The sequence below is a fragment of the Teleopsis dalmanni genome, chromosome 2, assembly GCF_002237135.1.
Source record: "Teleopsis dalmanni isolate 2A chromosome 2, ASM223713v2, whole genome shotgun sequence".
NCBI lineage: Eukaryota > Metazoa > Arthropoda > Insecta > Diptera > Diopsidae > Teleopsis > Teleopsis dalmanni.
Genome location: NC_051847.1, coordinates 136,492,960 through 136,510,311, shown reverse-complemented (window position 1 = coordinate 136,510,311; position 17,352 = coordinate 136,492,960). Strand labels below are relative to the sequence as shown.

Sequence of the window (17,352 nt, the reverse complement as noted above, 5' to 3'; positions counted from 1 at the left end):
CTTTTAAGCGATATACTAATAAATAATAACTATCTATATGACAATTTATATCAAATTATCACTTTTACGAAATCAAACCTGATGTATTTAGAGAAATTAACGAATTATAAAATAAATTTAGAAAATTTATCTTTGTTTGTAATCTAGGTAAAACTTGATATATCAAGAATAATTCATTGGTAGGTCGGTTTCCATACAATACATAATTAACCACTTATTACAAGTCACAGCATCAAGATAGAATTCTTAGAAATTCACCTTTTATTAAACCATAGTGTGTTTTGACAAATTGCAATCGCTTTGCAAAGAAATGTAAGATTAATAATTTATAATTATTTTTTTTTATTAATTTGTATTTTAATGTAGTTCAAAATAACAATAAATTACCCAACTCACGATTTTTGTTCACGATTTCTGTGCTAAAATAATTTTTTAGTTAATTTTTTTAATACGAGGCTCACTATTTATATTTTGAGCCTTATAATGAAAAACAAAACTAACTTGTTATTGAAAATTGCTTTATTATTTCTTCAAGTATTCTCCATAATGATTAAAAGACTTTTGGATGTATTCGAACCCATTTTCAAAGCATTTTTTCCAATCTTCTTCAGACACCCCCAAAACTTGATTTTAAAATGCAACAATAGCTTCTTATGCTGACAAAAATCGTTGTCCACGCAATTTATGCTTGACGTTCGGGAACAAGAAGATGGCATTGGATGCTAAGTTAGGACTGTACGCATATGACCCATTAATGTGATTTTTTGAAATTAATCAAAAAACTTTGACGCTTGTTATGTTTCCGTATTTCACTGAAGACTTCCGGTAAACAAATGGTTGTATATCATTCGGAATTGACCGTTTAATGTTCTTATAATGGTATAGTTGTCACATGACTAGTTTTTCCGAAAAAACAAGCCATTTGTTTCGAAGTGCTCGAGCGCGAAGAACTTATGTTAGATTTGGTTCATCGTGAATGTTCTGGCTAATCCATGATGCGTTCATGATTCGTCACCGGTTATAATTTTATATATGAGTACGTCGTTTGAAGCACGGCAATTGTACTTCTTGAGCATTTGTGTGTACCAATCGACACGAGCATCTTTTTGATATTTTGTCAAAGGATGAGGAATCCAACGGAACAAACCATTCTCACAGCTAAATGATTGTTCAATATTTTATATACTCATATGCTGGTGGAACTAATGCGTAGGGTTGCACCTCAACCTGAATCACACAATATATCGCATGACGATCTAGCATTAACAGTTGTTGCAGTTTTCTAGCACAACAATTGACACATTCAATACTATCGAACTAACTCTTTTAGTTCACATTTTATACCCTTTACGCAAAAAGTATGAAAAGGGTATGGTAGGTTGTAGGATTAGCAGGTGTATTGCTGCTCTTATTAATAATTTTATATATTATGATATTTTTATGTTATTATATATTATATTATGTATATGTTATTATATTTTAAATTATTTATATATAAGACGTATCTTATATTATAGTCTTATAATATAATCAAGACTTTTTGTTATAAAATAATTGTAAGTTACATAGATATCTGCTCAATCAGCTTAATACTTATATAAACAATAAAGAATATTCCACTAAACTTGTTCAATATATATTGTAACTGTGATATATGATCATTTAATTAAAAAAATGTGCCGCTCTATTCATAACAATTTTGTATACAAAATTTCATTTTTTATTTTAAAAACAAAAGCAGATAAATAGGTAAACATAGTTGTGGAAATTTTTTTAAAGTCATTTTGTACAAATTATTATATTTAATTAAAATTTTTTATGACAGATTCTCATTTCAAAGGCTATTTAAGTACTTAAAAAAGTGTTTATGTTTCAAGTGGAAATTACAGTGTCAGGCTATGAAAATCTATACATTCTAGTATATTTTAAAGTTAGACATGTTTATAGGCTTGATTCGTAATTATTAGTATATGTAAGACTAAACTGAAATAATCTTGCATATAATACTTTTGTGCACCATATACCATAGAAATACTATATAAAAACCGTTCATTTTATTATATTTTGTTTCAATTTTTATTCAATTTGTATTCAAATGACATCCAAATTTTTATTTTCAATTTTCGTTGGAGTTTTTATGTTCAAAATATTACAAATAAATTTTTATGCCATTTATTTATTGCCCCAATAAGATTCGTTCAAACCTTAAAACAGACAATGTTCCGCAAAATTGTTTGTGCCTAAATAAATAAATTTATTTATTTTATATGTCAACCATATTTTTTACAATTTACATCTTTAGATTTTTTTCCAATATTTCATCCATTTTAATGCATTTCCACTTTTTTTTAATATTTTATATTCTCGTTTGCCTAAAGAGGTCATCTATTTTATTTTATATTATTTTTGTGATTTTCAGCTGCCGGATTCTAAATTTAAACGAATATAACCCATAACCCCAATGCAGTCTTCCATACTTTTCTCGTTCATTTTGGTTTTTATTCTTTATTGTTTGTTGTTTTTTGGTTAAAACGTTTTTCAGGTTTTTTTGTCATCGTTGTTGATCCTTTTAATTTGTTTAGATATAAACAAACGGTTTTTACTTCACTGTTAAATACAATGAAATGGCATAAATCAGTGTACCTCATTCTATAAAGTGCTATAGATGGTAAAAATATTGAATGTATTTTATAAGGACCGGTACCAATATCTTCAATGAAAATAATAGCTTTCAAGTTGAATTTAAAATATTTTATGTACCATGGAGCTAACTTTAGTAGACCAATGGACTATGTAATGCTAATTTGAAGCAAAAAATTTATTTATAGACTATATCGCAACAAATAGGCGAGATAATCATAATAAGGTTTTAAATGATTTATTGAGCAAGTATGGCTGTCTTGAAATAAACACATTGCAACTATTTCAAATAGAAGTTTCGTTTCAAAATTGATGGAATATAATCAAAGGATTATACTCATAAAATATTAAATAACACATAATTAATTTAATGTCACTGTCAATTTTCATCGCTCCTTCTTATTTTCCAAGGTTCAACATTTTGGCACAGCACTCGTATTTAAAAATAATGCATTCATTTTTATCACTACTTTAATAGATAATAGTGTTCGAATTAAGAAGAAAACAAAAAGATATCATTTAATAATATTGTAATTAGCAAATGAGTCAAGCAGCTAATCTCTTAGACATGAAACTGGTATTTATATTCTGTTAAATTATAATCCACTCTTTGTAGATAAAAAAATTTTAAAATCTTATAACTTAACGAACGTTATATTAATCTTTTATGCTTTTAATTATTTTTATATATGCTGCGAATTATTTAAAACTTTTTTTGAGCACATTAAACTTTATTTGACTAGTTCCTAAGCTTAGAGTTTATGTTCTTGGAGAACATAAACTTGGAGCTTGGAGAATTTATGTTGAGATAATTAATGCATCTACCGCTATTACAAATATCATAATGATATATAGTTGATCGACGTCTCATGGTGAAATATTTAAAAACTCAAAATTGTCATCTTTGCATTACTAGTGTAAAGGTTAACTTCTAAATTGATTCATTTTTAAGAACAATTACTTATTTTAATTACAAAAAAATGCAACTTATATTATTACTAATATAATACTCTAAAATATTTACTAATAATTATTTACTATCTATATAAAGTGGTAAAGTGAAATATATGGAAATATATGGAATGCTGGTATTGGGCAGTCAAAGTCAAATGTATTTATAGTTAATAGCAAATATTCTAATTGATCGTCTGTATTAATGTTATTTTTTATTTCATTTAATTAGTTTCAACTCTCTTTTAAAATTTTATTTGCTTTAGATACTAGATTGCTTTAGATACTAAATATGAAATGTTGGACAATGAAATAAGCAAACTCAACTTTTGTGATTGTGTCAAAAAATTTTAAAGAATTATACTTAGTATTAAGAATAATAAAAATGAATATTGGTATTATTATAAACGAAAAATAGCGCAAAATTTAAAAAATTATTATAGATATTACGAAGTATAAACTTCCTCCCTCCGTAGTTTAAAAATAATATTTTTTCTAGCTCCTCCTACATAATAGTCCTGTTACGTCTTAATATTGTCATGTTGATTTTGTTAAATAAAAATTTTCTTTTATTAAATTTCCACCCAAAAAATTGTAAAGCAATTGAAAATCTTTAAAAAAAATGTTCATTCCTTGTCTTTGCAGATAGCCTTAAGCGGTACGCGATACTCGTCATGTTGGAAGTGGTTATGAAAATCAAAAGTACAACAGCGGCAACGAAAGCAAGGAAAATAATTACTGCAAAACAAGATAAGAGCCAGCTTTGGTATTGCTTTCAGAACAGTAATTATACAAAGCCAGAACAGCAGGAAGGACAATAAGTACCAGAAATGAAAGGCACTAAAATACGTGAAGGAAAAGAAAAAACTAATAACGAAAAATTTCCAAAACTTGAAGTTTTAAACGTTAAACATAAAGTAAATGCAATTTCAAGTTTAAACAAAGAATAAAGTAAGAAAGTTAAAGGCAATATTTATTTAAAAAAAAAAGAAAATTCGAATAAAAAAAAAAATTAATTATTAAATTCTTAAGGAAAAAGGAAAACCAAAACTCTCACAATAAAGTTTCCAAAATTTTTAAATAAAAATTTACCCTGCAGCATATTGCTGGCTGTTTTGCATGAATTTATTTTACTGTTGGTGCCGCAGCTAAATGAAGTTAACAATCTATCAATTTATTAAAATATTTCTGCTGCTGACAGCCTTTTTCTTTCTCGATTCTCTTAAAATTGCTGTTGTACGTTGTGTAGATAATAGTGATAATCTTATTAAGTTCAACACACAAATTGCTATAAAGTCACAGCACGACCAATACGAACAATACGAGCAGCAAGAGCAGCAAAAGCAACAGCTAGAGCAACAGCAACAGCAACAGCAACTTAATGCAAGTCAAGCTATACAAAACCTGATTACAAGAGCAACAATAATTACAAGGAATATTGCGAACAAAGCGACTACTCCCAGTTCAATAAACACTACGACTACACAATTAACAACAACTGAAACAACTGAAACAACAACAGGGAAAATAACAATTACAAACACAGCAGCAACACCAACAACAGCAACATTTCATAGCGCTTTCATAACAATTTTAACTAACATTTCAGCAACTGAAAACGTTGCCGTTGATTTAACAAACACGAAATCACCACAAACACTAAAACCGACACAGAATGCTCTTCTGCATAAAACCACAACCTCAACGGCAAAATTTCAGGCAGCAACATCTTTACCAAAAACAAAAACAAAAACAAAAATAAAAATAAAAAACCATAATGCATTTGAAAAATTGAATTCAAACTCAACTGCAGAACTAACAGTTGCATCAACATCAACAACAACTCGAATATCAGCAATACCAACACCACCGAACGCACCAGCAGCAGCAGCAGCAGCAGCAATATCAGGCAGACAAAAATCAACACCTTTTGAATTGTTACAGGAACCACAACGACAACACCACCAGCAACGAAAACGGCGATTACAACAACCACTGCAGAAGGAACCACAGCAATATGTGGGCGTTTTAATGCCAACGTCAATACTAGATAAAATGCAAATGCAACAGGGTTTCCAGAACTTCGTCGATTTTTTCAAAGTGAGCTTAAAAAACGTCCACGTTGATTTCATACGTGATGATGGTAAGTTTTTTTTTCATTTCACAAATAGCTTTCCAAACACAAATGTATCTGTAGATATATTTCTATATACCGGCAAGATTTTAAAAATTTATACATAGCGAATCGCTCCTCGGTCACATGCGTTTCATATGATATTCAAGCAAAATTTTGTAGAAATTGTTTTATTAAAATAAAACTATCTGATATCTTTTACTTTTTTGTATTATAATAAATGTGCGACTTTACAAAAAATAGTGAAAATATTTACTCGTATTGGCAATTTGAAGTATTTCAATTGCAAATTGATATTTTACTGTAAAGTAAATAACCACTTCGAAATAAAAGAACAATTCCCTATTTATTTACTTTATTAGTACATATATTCCTTTCAATTTTAATTATATATCTACATCTAATTTGAGAAGACCAGAAACTTTACCTTATTAGTGCGCATTAAGTGAGTATTATAAAAAATAAAAAATATTGAGTGCAGAAAAATTTTAAGTCACAGTAACGACGGCGAACCGGTTTAAGTGAAAATAGGAATCCACTTAGCTCGAACGACCAATTATGGTGCTATTTAAAAATTATCTGGGCTTAAAACTGGTAGGAACTTTTTATAATTGAACCCATACTGATCATTCTTTGCTCTCGAAAGAAACTAAGATAAATTTAACAATAATTTAAATATTTAAATATCTATTTGCATATTCCTGCATTCTTTCAGCTTTCTTTATAATTCTATGGAACATGCAATATTAGATATCCATCTTATGTAGTATTATGAGCACTTAAACAGTATACTTTTAAATATAGACAACACTGAGTAAAAACTTCTAATAACTTCTCTCATCATGGTTGTTACATATCAGCGTAAAATAAACTTTATAACTCCTAATTTTGGTGAAAAACTATGACTCTAAAAAATGGGGGCTGTTTGTTTATCAATTAATGAAAGTCTGCAATTCTAAAAAGAAAATCTAAAAAAAAAAATAAATTATAAAAATTTGGTTTGCATTAATACATGAGCATTATCATTCATAAAGAACATATAAAAAAATGTAATATAATTGAAAATAATAAAGAGTTTTCCATTCATTACTAAATTAAACTGAATTTCACCAAACAATCTTGTGTTAGAATTCCTCTGTATATATAGATCACACATATCATTTGTAGCTCGATTCTTATACGTGGCTAGACATTTATTCAAAATGTGCCAAATCAAACCACCGCACACATCATTCATATAACTTTTTGTTTCTTATGATAATATATAAAAATACGGTTGTAAAAACAATTATTGTTAATTATTACATATAAATAGATTTATAATATTACATATATATTCTTCAAATTAATTTTATAGTCATTGTTACAGTACTTTTGCTTCGTTAAAGGATTTTACTTCGTACAACTTGCTATGACCACAAAATTATAGCTAACATATTTCTAAGTGTAAAAGTAACTAAGTAGAAAACTATTATAAGACAATACTTGCAGGAAGTACGTTTGCTTTTCTTGCACATGATTAATAATCGGAGAGTGTGTCTTTAGATCTTTCACCATTGCAGAAAGATTGAAATTTTATTGCAATTCCATTCTATTAATATTTCTCATGAAAAAAAGGTCACTGTAACTATATATATATATATATATATAGCCATATTAGCAAAACTTAGTCGACTATAGATATAAAGCAGACACATATACAAAAATAGTGTGTTTAAACTCAGGTTTCTGTTTACGGCCTGAGTGTGTCTATCAAGTAGGAAATATAGATGGATTATCAGTTAAATACATGAGGTGGATTCGGATAACAAGAAAAAAATATTTATGTTTTTATATTTCTAATTGATACTAGACTGGGGAAGGAATATAGTTATTTTAATGGAACGGATGTATAAGCCAATAATGTTTAAGTTAGTGGTGAGTTGGGGCATAAGAATGTATACATGACATAAAAACATAAGAACTGCACAATATAAATAAACGTGTTTATATACCACATGACTACATAATGACCTCTTTACATTAATTCTAAATTAATTCAATAGTGTCATTAGTCACCGGGTCAATTAATGCGGACATACATATATATTTACAATTTCTTGATTAATACGTAAGACTTCGAATCAAAGATTTTTAAATATTTTTACTCCTTATTTCAATTCATTTAAGAAAAGTACGCCGGTCTGAATCTGGCTTTTGTTCGGTCTAAAAATATTTCTATTCGGATTTCGATTAAATTGCGAAAAAATATTTGTCATGTATTCATAGCACGTAATCGTTTTTTTTTTGTTTTGTGTAGACTAAAATTCTTTCATTTATTTTCTTAAAATGAAATGCAGGCGCCTCTACTTCGTGCGTGTCTTCTTCAGTCTCGTACATCAATTCCGGATAGTACTCCCTTATGTTGATCACTCCACCGGAGACACTGTCTACCTCTGCGTTTTCTTCCTCTAACTACCGTTTCAAATACTTTTTTCGATGGAGCATCTTTCTACAGCGAAACCACTGGATGTTTATTCATTGCATTCTATCAATGTCATGATATACCATATGTTAGCTCGTGCAAGTCGTGGATCATTCGGATGCAGTAGTTGTCGCCAACTTGTAGAGAACCAAAGATCTCACGAAGAACTGTTCTCTTGAACACTTTCAATGCTGCTTTATCATTCTGTGATAACGTCCATGCATCAATAGTTCGTTCCATTTTAATACCGGATCTATGATTTAGTTTAAGTTTCGTTGAAATATATATAATTTGAATAAAATTCTATTTTATTCAAAAATTTGAATAGAAAATTTGAATTTTATTTAAAAATTTGAATAAAATGTATATATTTTTCAACTAATGGAATGTGAATAAACAATTATCGAAGTATTCGCTGCTCAGTTCTAATAAAGCGATATAATTTTTTTTAGTTCCGTTCCGGTTCTCACACCAGCACAAATAAGAATATTTTCGTCTTTAGTCAGTTCCGGTTAGAAGTTTTGAAACCTCATTATTAGCCTTGATTAGTGTAACTAAAAAACTGAAACTACTGAAACTAAAGATATAAAAAATCCGTTTATGCTTTTAATTAAAAAAAAATAGCTTCCATTTATTTAAGTCTGCATGTAGGAATATTTGTGTTAAATGTGTTTTTGAAAAGTTCCCATCACACTAAATAAATATTAATTTGCCGTACAGTGTCGCATAATAACTGACCTATTTTGTTTGAAACAAGCTCGGAATTTTAACCACTGCAGCCTCCATCATTATACATATAAATTGGCTTGAATAATAAGAATTTTTTCAATGCAGAAATGTGAAAGTAGTGAAAGCAAATTAACGTTTTTAATATTAAAGTGAGCGTCGCAGTTGAAATTTTATTTAAATAATTTTATAATATATTTGCACAGACCAGACCTTCTATTGCAGTCTTGCACTTCTTAAATAGCTGTGGGCAATTCCTGCAGAAATTTAACATGAATCCTTCCGAATGCTCTCATAGTATATTTTAAAATGAAATATTCATGTTTGAAGTTGATTTTTAAATTATTCTAAATGTAGTTTTGCTTTTAATTTTGGTGTTTTATTTTATCTTTAATTTAAAGGTAATTACACTCCACAAGGCGAATTAGAGCAAATTATTTTTAGTATTTTTTTTTTTGAACAGTTGAAGAGTGAATGCATGAAATGAAAAGTTTAAAATAAAGATTTTCGTTGTAAAATAATTTTAGTTATTTAATGAATATTCCTTTTAATGAATATGTAAACTTTTTACTTGATATAATTAGACAAATATTTGCACTTGGCTTTGTGCTTTTAATGAAATGCTTAATGCAATTTTCTTTAACTGACCATTTACACCCATTGCATTTGCTTTTTATTATTATTCAAAAAGTATTTTATAGAAAGTTTTTAAAAAATTTTAAATTTTAAATCTTTTACTGAGAATTTTGCTTTTATAACAGTTTGCATTAAATGTACAATTAGCGTATAACTAACGTAATTAATGACTTTGAGGTCTCATTACAGTTTTAAGCGTAAGTACATCGAATTTTTGGTTTTTAAGTATAATTTTGTGGAATTTAGTTTAAAATTCATTTGAAAGTTGATTATTTATTTCATTTAAATTACATAATTGGTATAATGTAATGAATAATATGAAATATTGTTTTTATAAAATATTTATAATTGTTGTAATATAATGAAAGTTGCATAAAAAGTCCTCGAAATGTTGAAAATATTATTGTAGAATATAAGGTGATTGTCTTAAAGTAAATGAGTTTATGCATTTATTATGCAGATAAAAAATTTTTTTAGAACCATATTCTCTTAATTAAATAAAAATTTTATTAATTTAAAATGTTGATTTTAATTTAAAATAATTTAATTTAACTTTTAAATTTAAATACTATGTATTATGCAAACATTGTATTAAATAAGCGATTTGTTGCTTTACTCCTTCAATAACATTCTGCATATGCTTTCGTGAATTCAGTCCAACAAAAATTTCTATTCGTGGAGAAATTTCGATAACGAGATATATGTGGACTTTGCTTAATTTGTTTTGAAAAATAATATTTTTGAGCTCTATTTTTACTTGCAGATATTTTTGTGCTTATTTTTTAATCTATAGAATTATATTTTCTTTACTTGTATGATATATTGTCCTTGACCCAATTTTAATTCTTAACGAACAGATAGTTCTCGTTGAATTTGTCATAATATATAAATCTAGAAATTTTTGAAACAACTAAAGTAGTTTATATTAATAAAAGATACGAACTGATGAAAGACGTTGGGGCACGTATCAACAAAGCAAAACTTAACTTGTTAAGTTGGTAAACTTAACAACGTTTGGAAATCTATCTGAAATCCATCTTATACTACATCTGTAAAATGGCTGCTGAACCAAACTGAAATACGCATAGACAACCGAGAAATTACATAGCGAGGCAATCTTTGACAGAAGACCTGATGCGTCAGCGCTAACGTGGAGTAGAACAATCGAAAATGATCTAACTGAATTAGGTCATAGGCCTCAAGAATTATTGAAGCCCTATGACCTACTGGGGGAAGTGCACATTAGTAGTAGTGAATATAATAAAAAAAACAGGTATAATTTATTTGATTTGGATTGAATTTAATTTAACAGCGTGAACTTTTGGTTTATATCCGTTGCACATAAAAGTGTAAAAAGGATAAATTAGGTTTGTTCTAAAAATTGTCGATATATAGAATTAATTAAAAAACATCAAACAAACGATTTTTAATTTTTATTAAAAAAAGTGACCTATAGCCAGTTAAAAAATAAACAAAAAATCATCATAAAAGAAATACAGGTCGATAAACAAATGCAAAGTTTAATTTTATAAATATTTGTGCTTTTAAACTCAAAAGAATAGAGCGTAGTCATCATAGATATATGATTATATATAGAGGCTGATAGTCAGATGGAATCGCTTGGATTACGAGAATCGGATTAAAATTATAGTGTTTATTAATGAGCAGACAAACAGATTTGTGATTCATAGAAGCGAATAGAGTCGGTTATCTAAAGATGATTCAAGCTATCTTCTATACCTCTTAAGAAAATATTTGTATTATGTTAAATACACAATTATCGAGTTTTCTTTAATAGCGTAACTAAAGTTTCTATAAATTTAACATTTATTAAGTGAAGTGTGGATAGTATTAATTCTTTTATTACTAAGTTTTTTATAAGAACTATTCTATAAGTTTGAAAATAGTTTATTAGTAATATAGTAGTATATTGGCAGAAATTTACAGTAATTTTCTGTCATGCTCACTATTATTATCAATAAAAAAATGTGTATACCTATGTTTATATATGTAAATTTTATTATTTATTTAAGTTTGAGTCGAAAGTATATTATTTTCAAGTTTGTTCTTTTAAAAAACATTTTCAATAAAAAATCTACTTTTGAAAACATAAAACTTTTATTAATTTATATTCTTTGAAACAACATAATTTTTAATAGTTTTGTTGCATTTACTCCCCTGTACTTAAGATGCAACAAAATTAATAAATAATTTTTTTCTCTGGTTGTTCGCTAAGTAAAAAATAAAAACTTTTTTAAGACAGAAAACTTTGACTAAGTAATTTTTTATGGTTTTAAACTATTTTTCACACTTAAGTTGAAATTTTCCTGCTGTGGTGAGGTTATTTGGGTGAGTTGGTACTTCCCCAGGAAATTCACCTACTTGTTATATGTTCCTTGCTAGGCAACTTTCCATAAAACTTTTTCCCTGTTTTCTTGAAAATTGGCGGTTGAAGTGGTGCTGCGAACTCTGGCTTGCAGTTCATTGTCGCTTGTAATAAAATTTATAAGCTTCGCAATATTTTTAATTTTTTAACGCACTAACTTAACTAATTAAGTTTTTTTCTTTTAATCTTTTCTTAAGTGTAATACATTGGTTCGTGTAATCCAAAGGTTTTTTCATACTTTTTCTGGTGCAAATAGTTTCTGAACGATGCATACAAAGCTGCAAGGAAGACTGTCAGGCATTTAATATTAACCAGTAAGGTTTCAAAATATTAACAATTATAACTTCTTCACGTTTTTAATTATGTACAGCTACATATGTATGTATTTTTACATACGCTTTTAGATATTGTTCGTAGGTGGCCACGATTTATTGAAACAGATTTATCAAATATAGAAATAGGAGTGTTATATTTACAAAACAACTATGCTGACTTGAATACATTTAATCAAATTTAATTTCAAAAATTAAAGTAAAACTACTTAATATATTTTCATTATCATATTATTATTAACTACTTAATATATAATTATTTCAATTATTGATTAGTAATATAATTTACAGTACAATTAATTTTTTTTATTACCACGTTTTCTAATCGTTCGATATGAAATTCATATTCACCTATAACAGATTGTATTTGAGATATATAACTGGGATTTTATTTTATAAGCTAGTAATCAAAAGGTTTAAAAGTACTTCATATATAAAAAGAAGTATTTATTTTAAAATTATTGGCAAATAAAGTGATTTTAAAGTGATAAAGTATGCATATAATTGTCACAAATATTTATCAGCTAGTTTTTAAATATTTATTGCAATAAATGTATATCCAGGTTATAAATAGTTTCATATAATAAATTTTAAAATTAATATATTTTATTAATTGTAAACAATACAGTTGCAACAAATTGTTAAAAATAAATGGTTCAAGATAGTTTAAATGATTTTTTTAACCATGATTTTTGTTCATACTTATGTGTAAAAAGGAGTTATGGTTAAAATTCTTTATATTAAATTGAAATTGCAGTAGATCACAATAATTATATTTAATACTTAAAGGGAGTTTTTTAAAGGGTTCATAAATTTAAACTGCAATAAAAGTCAAATAGAAGACATAAGAAAATTTTTTTGTAATTAATTAATAATTTATTGGCATTAGTGATGATGATTTAGTGATGATTTTTATTGCTAAAATCGGTGAGTACTTATACCATATTCATACTGTCTCATTTAGGCGGTTTGCTCATTATAGACACTAATGAGCATGATTTATCATTTAAAGAGCATTCATACAAAGAAGCTCATTATCAATAAATCAGTTCATTTAAGGTAAAAAATGTAAAATGCAACCCTTAAAAACATAAAAATATATGTGTCATATGTTTTATATGAAAAATGTAAACAAAGAGCAGCTGAGCTGTGAGCGAAGGCACTAAGGAAGTAAGTCTTTAATAAAATCTTTCTTTTTATTATTGAATACCTATTCAAATTGATATATAATTTATAAGTGATATATAAAATATGTATAAATGATTTAAGATGTCAATTAGAAATCTGTAGAAACTAAAGACTCTTCGAAGGAAAAATTACAAATTTTTTTAAAATTATTGCAAATTATTAAATGGTTTCTTTTTTGGTTAGGTTAGTAATCAAATAAATATGTACTAGAGTACTGCACGCGCGCATTTGATTTCAGTTTCAAAGCATTCTATTGTGTTTAGAATGGTAGCATACTCTCACTCTCAACGAACAAATACGAATGTATAGGCATAAAAACAAAATAGAATAGAATAAATATTTGTTTCGTTTGTTTAGAGTACTCTAACTCTAAACATTCTAAAAGTAGTTGAAGTAGTTGGGAGTACTCTAAGCATTTGATTTTCAGTTCATACAAAAATTATGTGTTTTTAAATAGTAAGACCCAAATTTATTTATTTAAGTTTTTTTATTAATTAAATATTATTTAAAATGTTGATTGATAATAGTAATTTGTTGATTACATATATAATATGACTTAATATATTAATTAAATATAAAAAAAATTTTGAACAAAAATTTATTTAAAAAAATTATAATAAGTTTTTTTACAGTTTTTACAGTTCACAAATTTAATTTAATATGCAAATTAAATGTTGAGCATCGTCTGACTTAATTCCTCTTTTTCAAGATTGTTGTGTAAAACATGATTTGATTGATAGATCTTTGATTAGATGAAATCAATGTTCTTTTTTCTGATATTAAGTTCCGAGCAACTGAAAAAACCCTTTCTGAAGATGCACTACTTGCTGGTGTTGCAAATAATTTACAAGAAACTTTGTAAAGTAGGAATTCTGAAGGAATTCTTAAGAAATTTCTAAAAATCTCTCTTGTCATAAATAGATATTTTTACCATATCATGCATAAAATTATTTTCCAGGAAAAGGTAAATATGTGAAGCAATTTATTTTGTTACATCATAAAAAACTATCGACAAAGAAGGAAATTCTGCGCAAACCGTTTTTTTAAGTTAACCTTTTGCATTAGATCTACCTGTTTAAACAACTTTTGCATTGAAAATAATAGAAAATTAAACCTAATTTACGTACTTTGTTGTTGCAATTATTGCAAATCTCTACGCACATCCAACTACTTTGCAAAAATAGAATTATTTGAAATACTCTAAAAGTGATTGAAATACTCTAAAAGTGATTGAAATACTCTAAAATATTTGTTTATTTGATTTTAAAATTCAAAACAAACGATTATAGAGAACAAATCAACCCCCATTCCATTGAAACGAATGCGGCGGAAACGAATTCTATCGGACCGTTTCTGTTATTCGTTCGTATTCGCTTTAGAAATAATTTGTAAATATGGTACACATTTGAAAATAAAACGAATGACCGCAAAAACGAATGTTTTGATGCAGCACTTTAATATGTACCTAAAACATCTGAAATTAAAAATATTGAAACTCATTAATAATAGTCATTAATAATTTATTAAAAAATATTGATTTTAATTTATCGTTTTACTTGTGTTTCTTATGAACTATATTCTGAATTTTTAAAGCGATTTTAATTTTTTACAAAAGTTTACAGATGATAAATTTAAGTGTGCGTTCCCCAAATGTAACTTTTCAATCCCTCTGAAAATGCATTTGAAGCATTTTTCCACAAAATTCATTTCAGTGAACAAATTTGTATACAATTTATGTTGCGGTATGCAAAACTAAACACCAAAAAGCAAACAACGGACCAAATCAGAAAACGCTTCACAAATTTTGAGGGAAAAGTTTGTTTGCGAAACTATTTCGAGGTTTTCCTGTGAATCGGAATATGTCGTGGTTACTTGGTTTTGTTGACTTCAAACTGAGGTGAATAATTTGATTGACTATTCGTTTGTATCTGATTGTTTATTTGTAGTGAAATTAAATAAATTTGATTTAAAAATATATTAAATACTAAAATTATTCAAGAACGGCTAGTTTCTAAGTTACAAAAATATTTGAAAAGTTATTTTTCAGCTATGAAAGATTTGCTATCAAAAATTACGTTATAGCAATAATATATATGGTTTATATATATACACATATATAAAATTGTTGTAAATATTGTTGCGCTGCATGTTTCTCAATGCTTATTGCCCAAAGTTATTGGACCGGCTTCATATTTCAGTATTTTTGTTAACATTTTCCTTATAATATATCTTATTTAATATGTGATGATGAGCAGATCATGCAAATTAATTTTCTTCTTTCGATTTCATTAACATTAGTTTTTGACTACTGCACTTCAAATCCAATCTGCTTCAGATTGGAATTTTTTCAATTATTTTGAAATAAATTTTCGGTTATTATTAATTGTGTATTTAAAATGATTTTATAATCGTAGTAATAACTATTCAATTTTGCATAGATTTCAATTTTTTGCTTAATTTATCCAATAATCCAAAAGGCTCCATATGTACTGCAACATCTTCGTTTATCGCTTCAGTTAGTTTCGTCGCTCCTCAGGTATAGAAAGAACTTATACACTACAAATTCTATACCTACATTAGTCTACAAATGAAAATCCCATTGCTTTGTACTTAGTTTAGCAATAGTGGATAGCTGTCTTAAAACGAATAGCTATATATTACAATTCACTAAATCTCTACTGTAATATAATAGTTTTATTATACTTTTTTAAAATTATTAATTTCATAATATAATAATCCATTTACCATTCTTCGAAGTGTATGCTGTGGACTTTAAAAGGAAGGACTTAATTAACTATCCTCTAAAAACCCTTTACGGTTTTCAAAAACATTAAAAAATAATTGATTTGTTTAAGTATCACATTTAACCTCTTAAATTTTCCATAACTATTGCTCATAATTTATGCAACATTAAGAAAACAAATGACTTTAACAAATGATGTGCTTCCTTCTTGCAACAAATTTTATGCGCCGCATAAGACAAATACATAAAGTTTTTATTCATTCGAGGAAGTTTTCTTTAAAACCCTTTTGCTTCATCATCATAATCTGCAGCCATGAAGTACTGGTTCCTACTTCTCTTAAAAATAATTTAATAATTTTCATTTTTGTGTCAACTTACGCGTTTGGCGAGCTGACAGCGTACTTTACACTTCATGGTATCCTACTTCGTTCATTCCTTTTAACCGAATTGTTATATTTTTGTGTTCCTTACAGATTTGAGTGGCTTCATTAAACTACTGGCACAACCCAAGTACACCACTGTGGTGAAGACATTAAATGCGGACATTAATATGTACGATGACCTTTTTGAAGGAGTCTCATCTTTGAGCGAACTACACGAAGAGCAACTTAGCAAGTTAAGGCAGACGTCAACAACACAAACGACAACGGCAATGCCAACAACAAATACTGCTGCCGTTGTTGGTTATTGCCACTTGGCTGAAGAACTATCACGAGATTTTAACAAAAGCGTTATATTATGGCCATGTCTGAAAATGAAGGTAAGTTCAAGTGGATTTGCTACTTTAAGAAGGAAATTATTTGCGTTATTGTTTAGAAATGAGTTTTTGTTTTAAAGGCACTTAGCTAGATTATTTAAACTTCAAATTTAGTGCCTTCCTTCCTGTCAACCATTGAAAAGTGTAGTATTACAGTTTACTATAAAAACTATTAAAAGTAGTAAAACTAACACAAATAATAAAGTTTTTAGATAAAATCATCTTTTATAAAATTGTAAATGGTGTTCAATTTTAATTTAATTTATTTTAGTTAATAAAATGTCTATTGAATTACTGTATTTCTACAGAAGAGTAGTTCTTGACATTTTGGAACTTCATATCTGAACTATTTTTTGATTTATTAAATTACAATAGTTACTGTTTATAAATGAAGC

General features: G+C 27.3%; 1 protein-coding gene across 1 annotated transcript; it reads left to right on the top strand.

The window, feature by feature from the left end:
• Positions 1-4,743: 4,743 nt before the first annotated feature.
• On the top strand, positions 4,744-17,035 carry LOC119675788 (ras-interacting protein RIP3-like). Its single transcript, XM_038086999.1, has 2 exons — positions 4,744-5,734; positions 16,674-17,035. The coding sequence occupies exons 1-2, from the start codon at positions 4,744-4,746 to the stop codon at positions 17,033-17,035; spliced, it is 1,353 nt and encodes a 450-aa protein (XP_037942927.1).
• Positions 17,036-17,352: the final 317 nt, after the last annotated feature.

Excerpts from the sequence above, each read along its gene's own strand:
- LOC119675788 (XM_038086999.1), top strand. The coding sequence starts at position 4,744 with ATGAAGTTAACAATCTATCAATTTATTAAAATATTTCTGCTGCTGACA. Across the intron at positions 5,735-16,673 it reads TGATTTCATACGTGATGATG|ATTTGAGTGGCTTCATTAAA; the intron begins GTAAGTTTTTTT and ends TGTTCCTTACAG.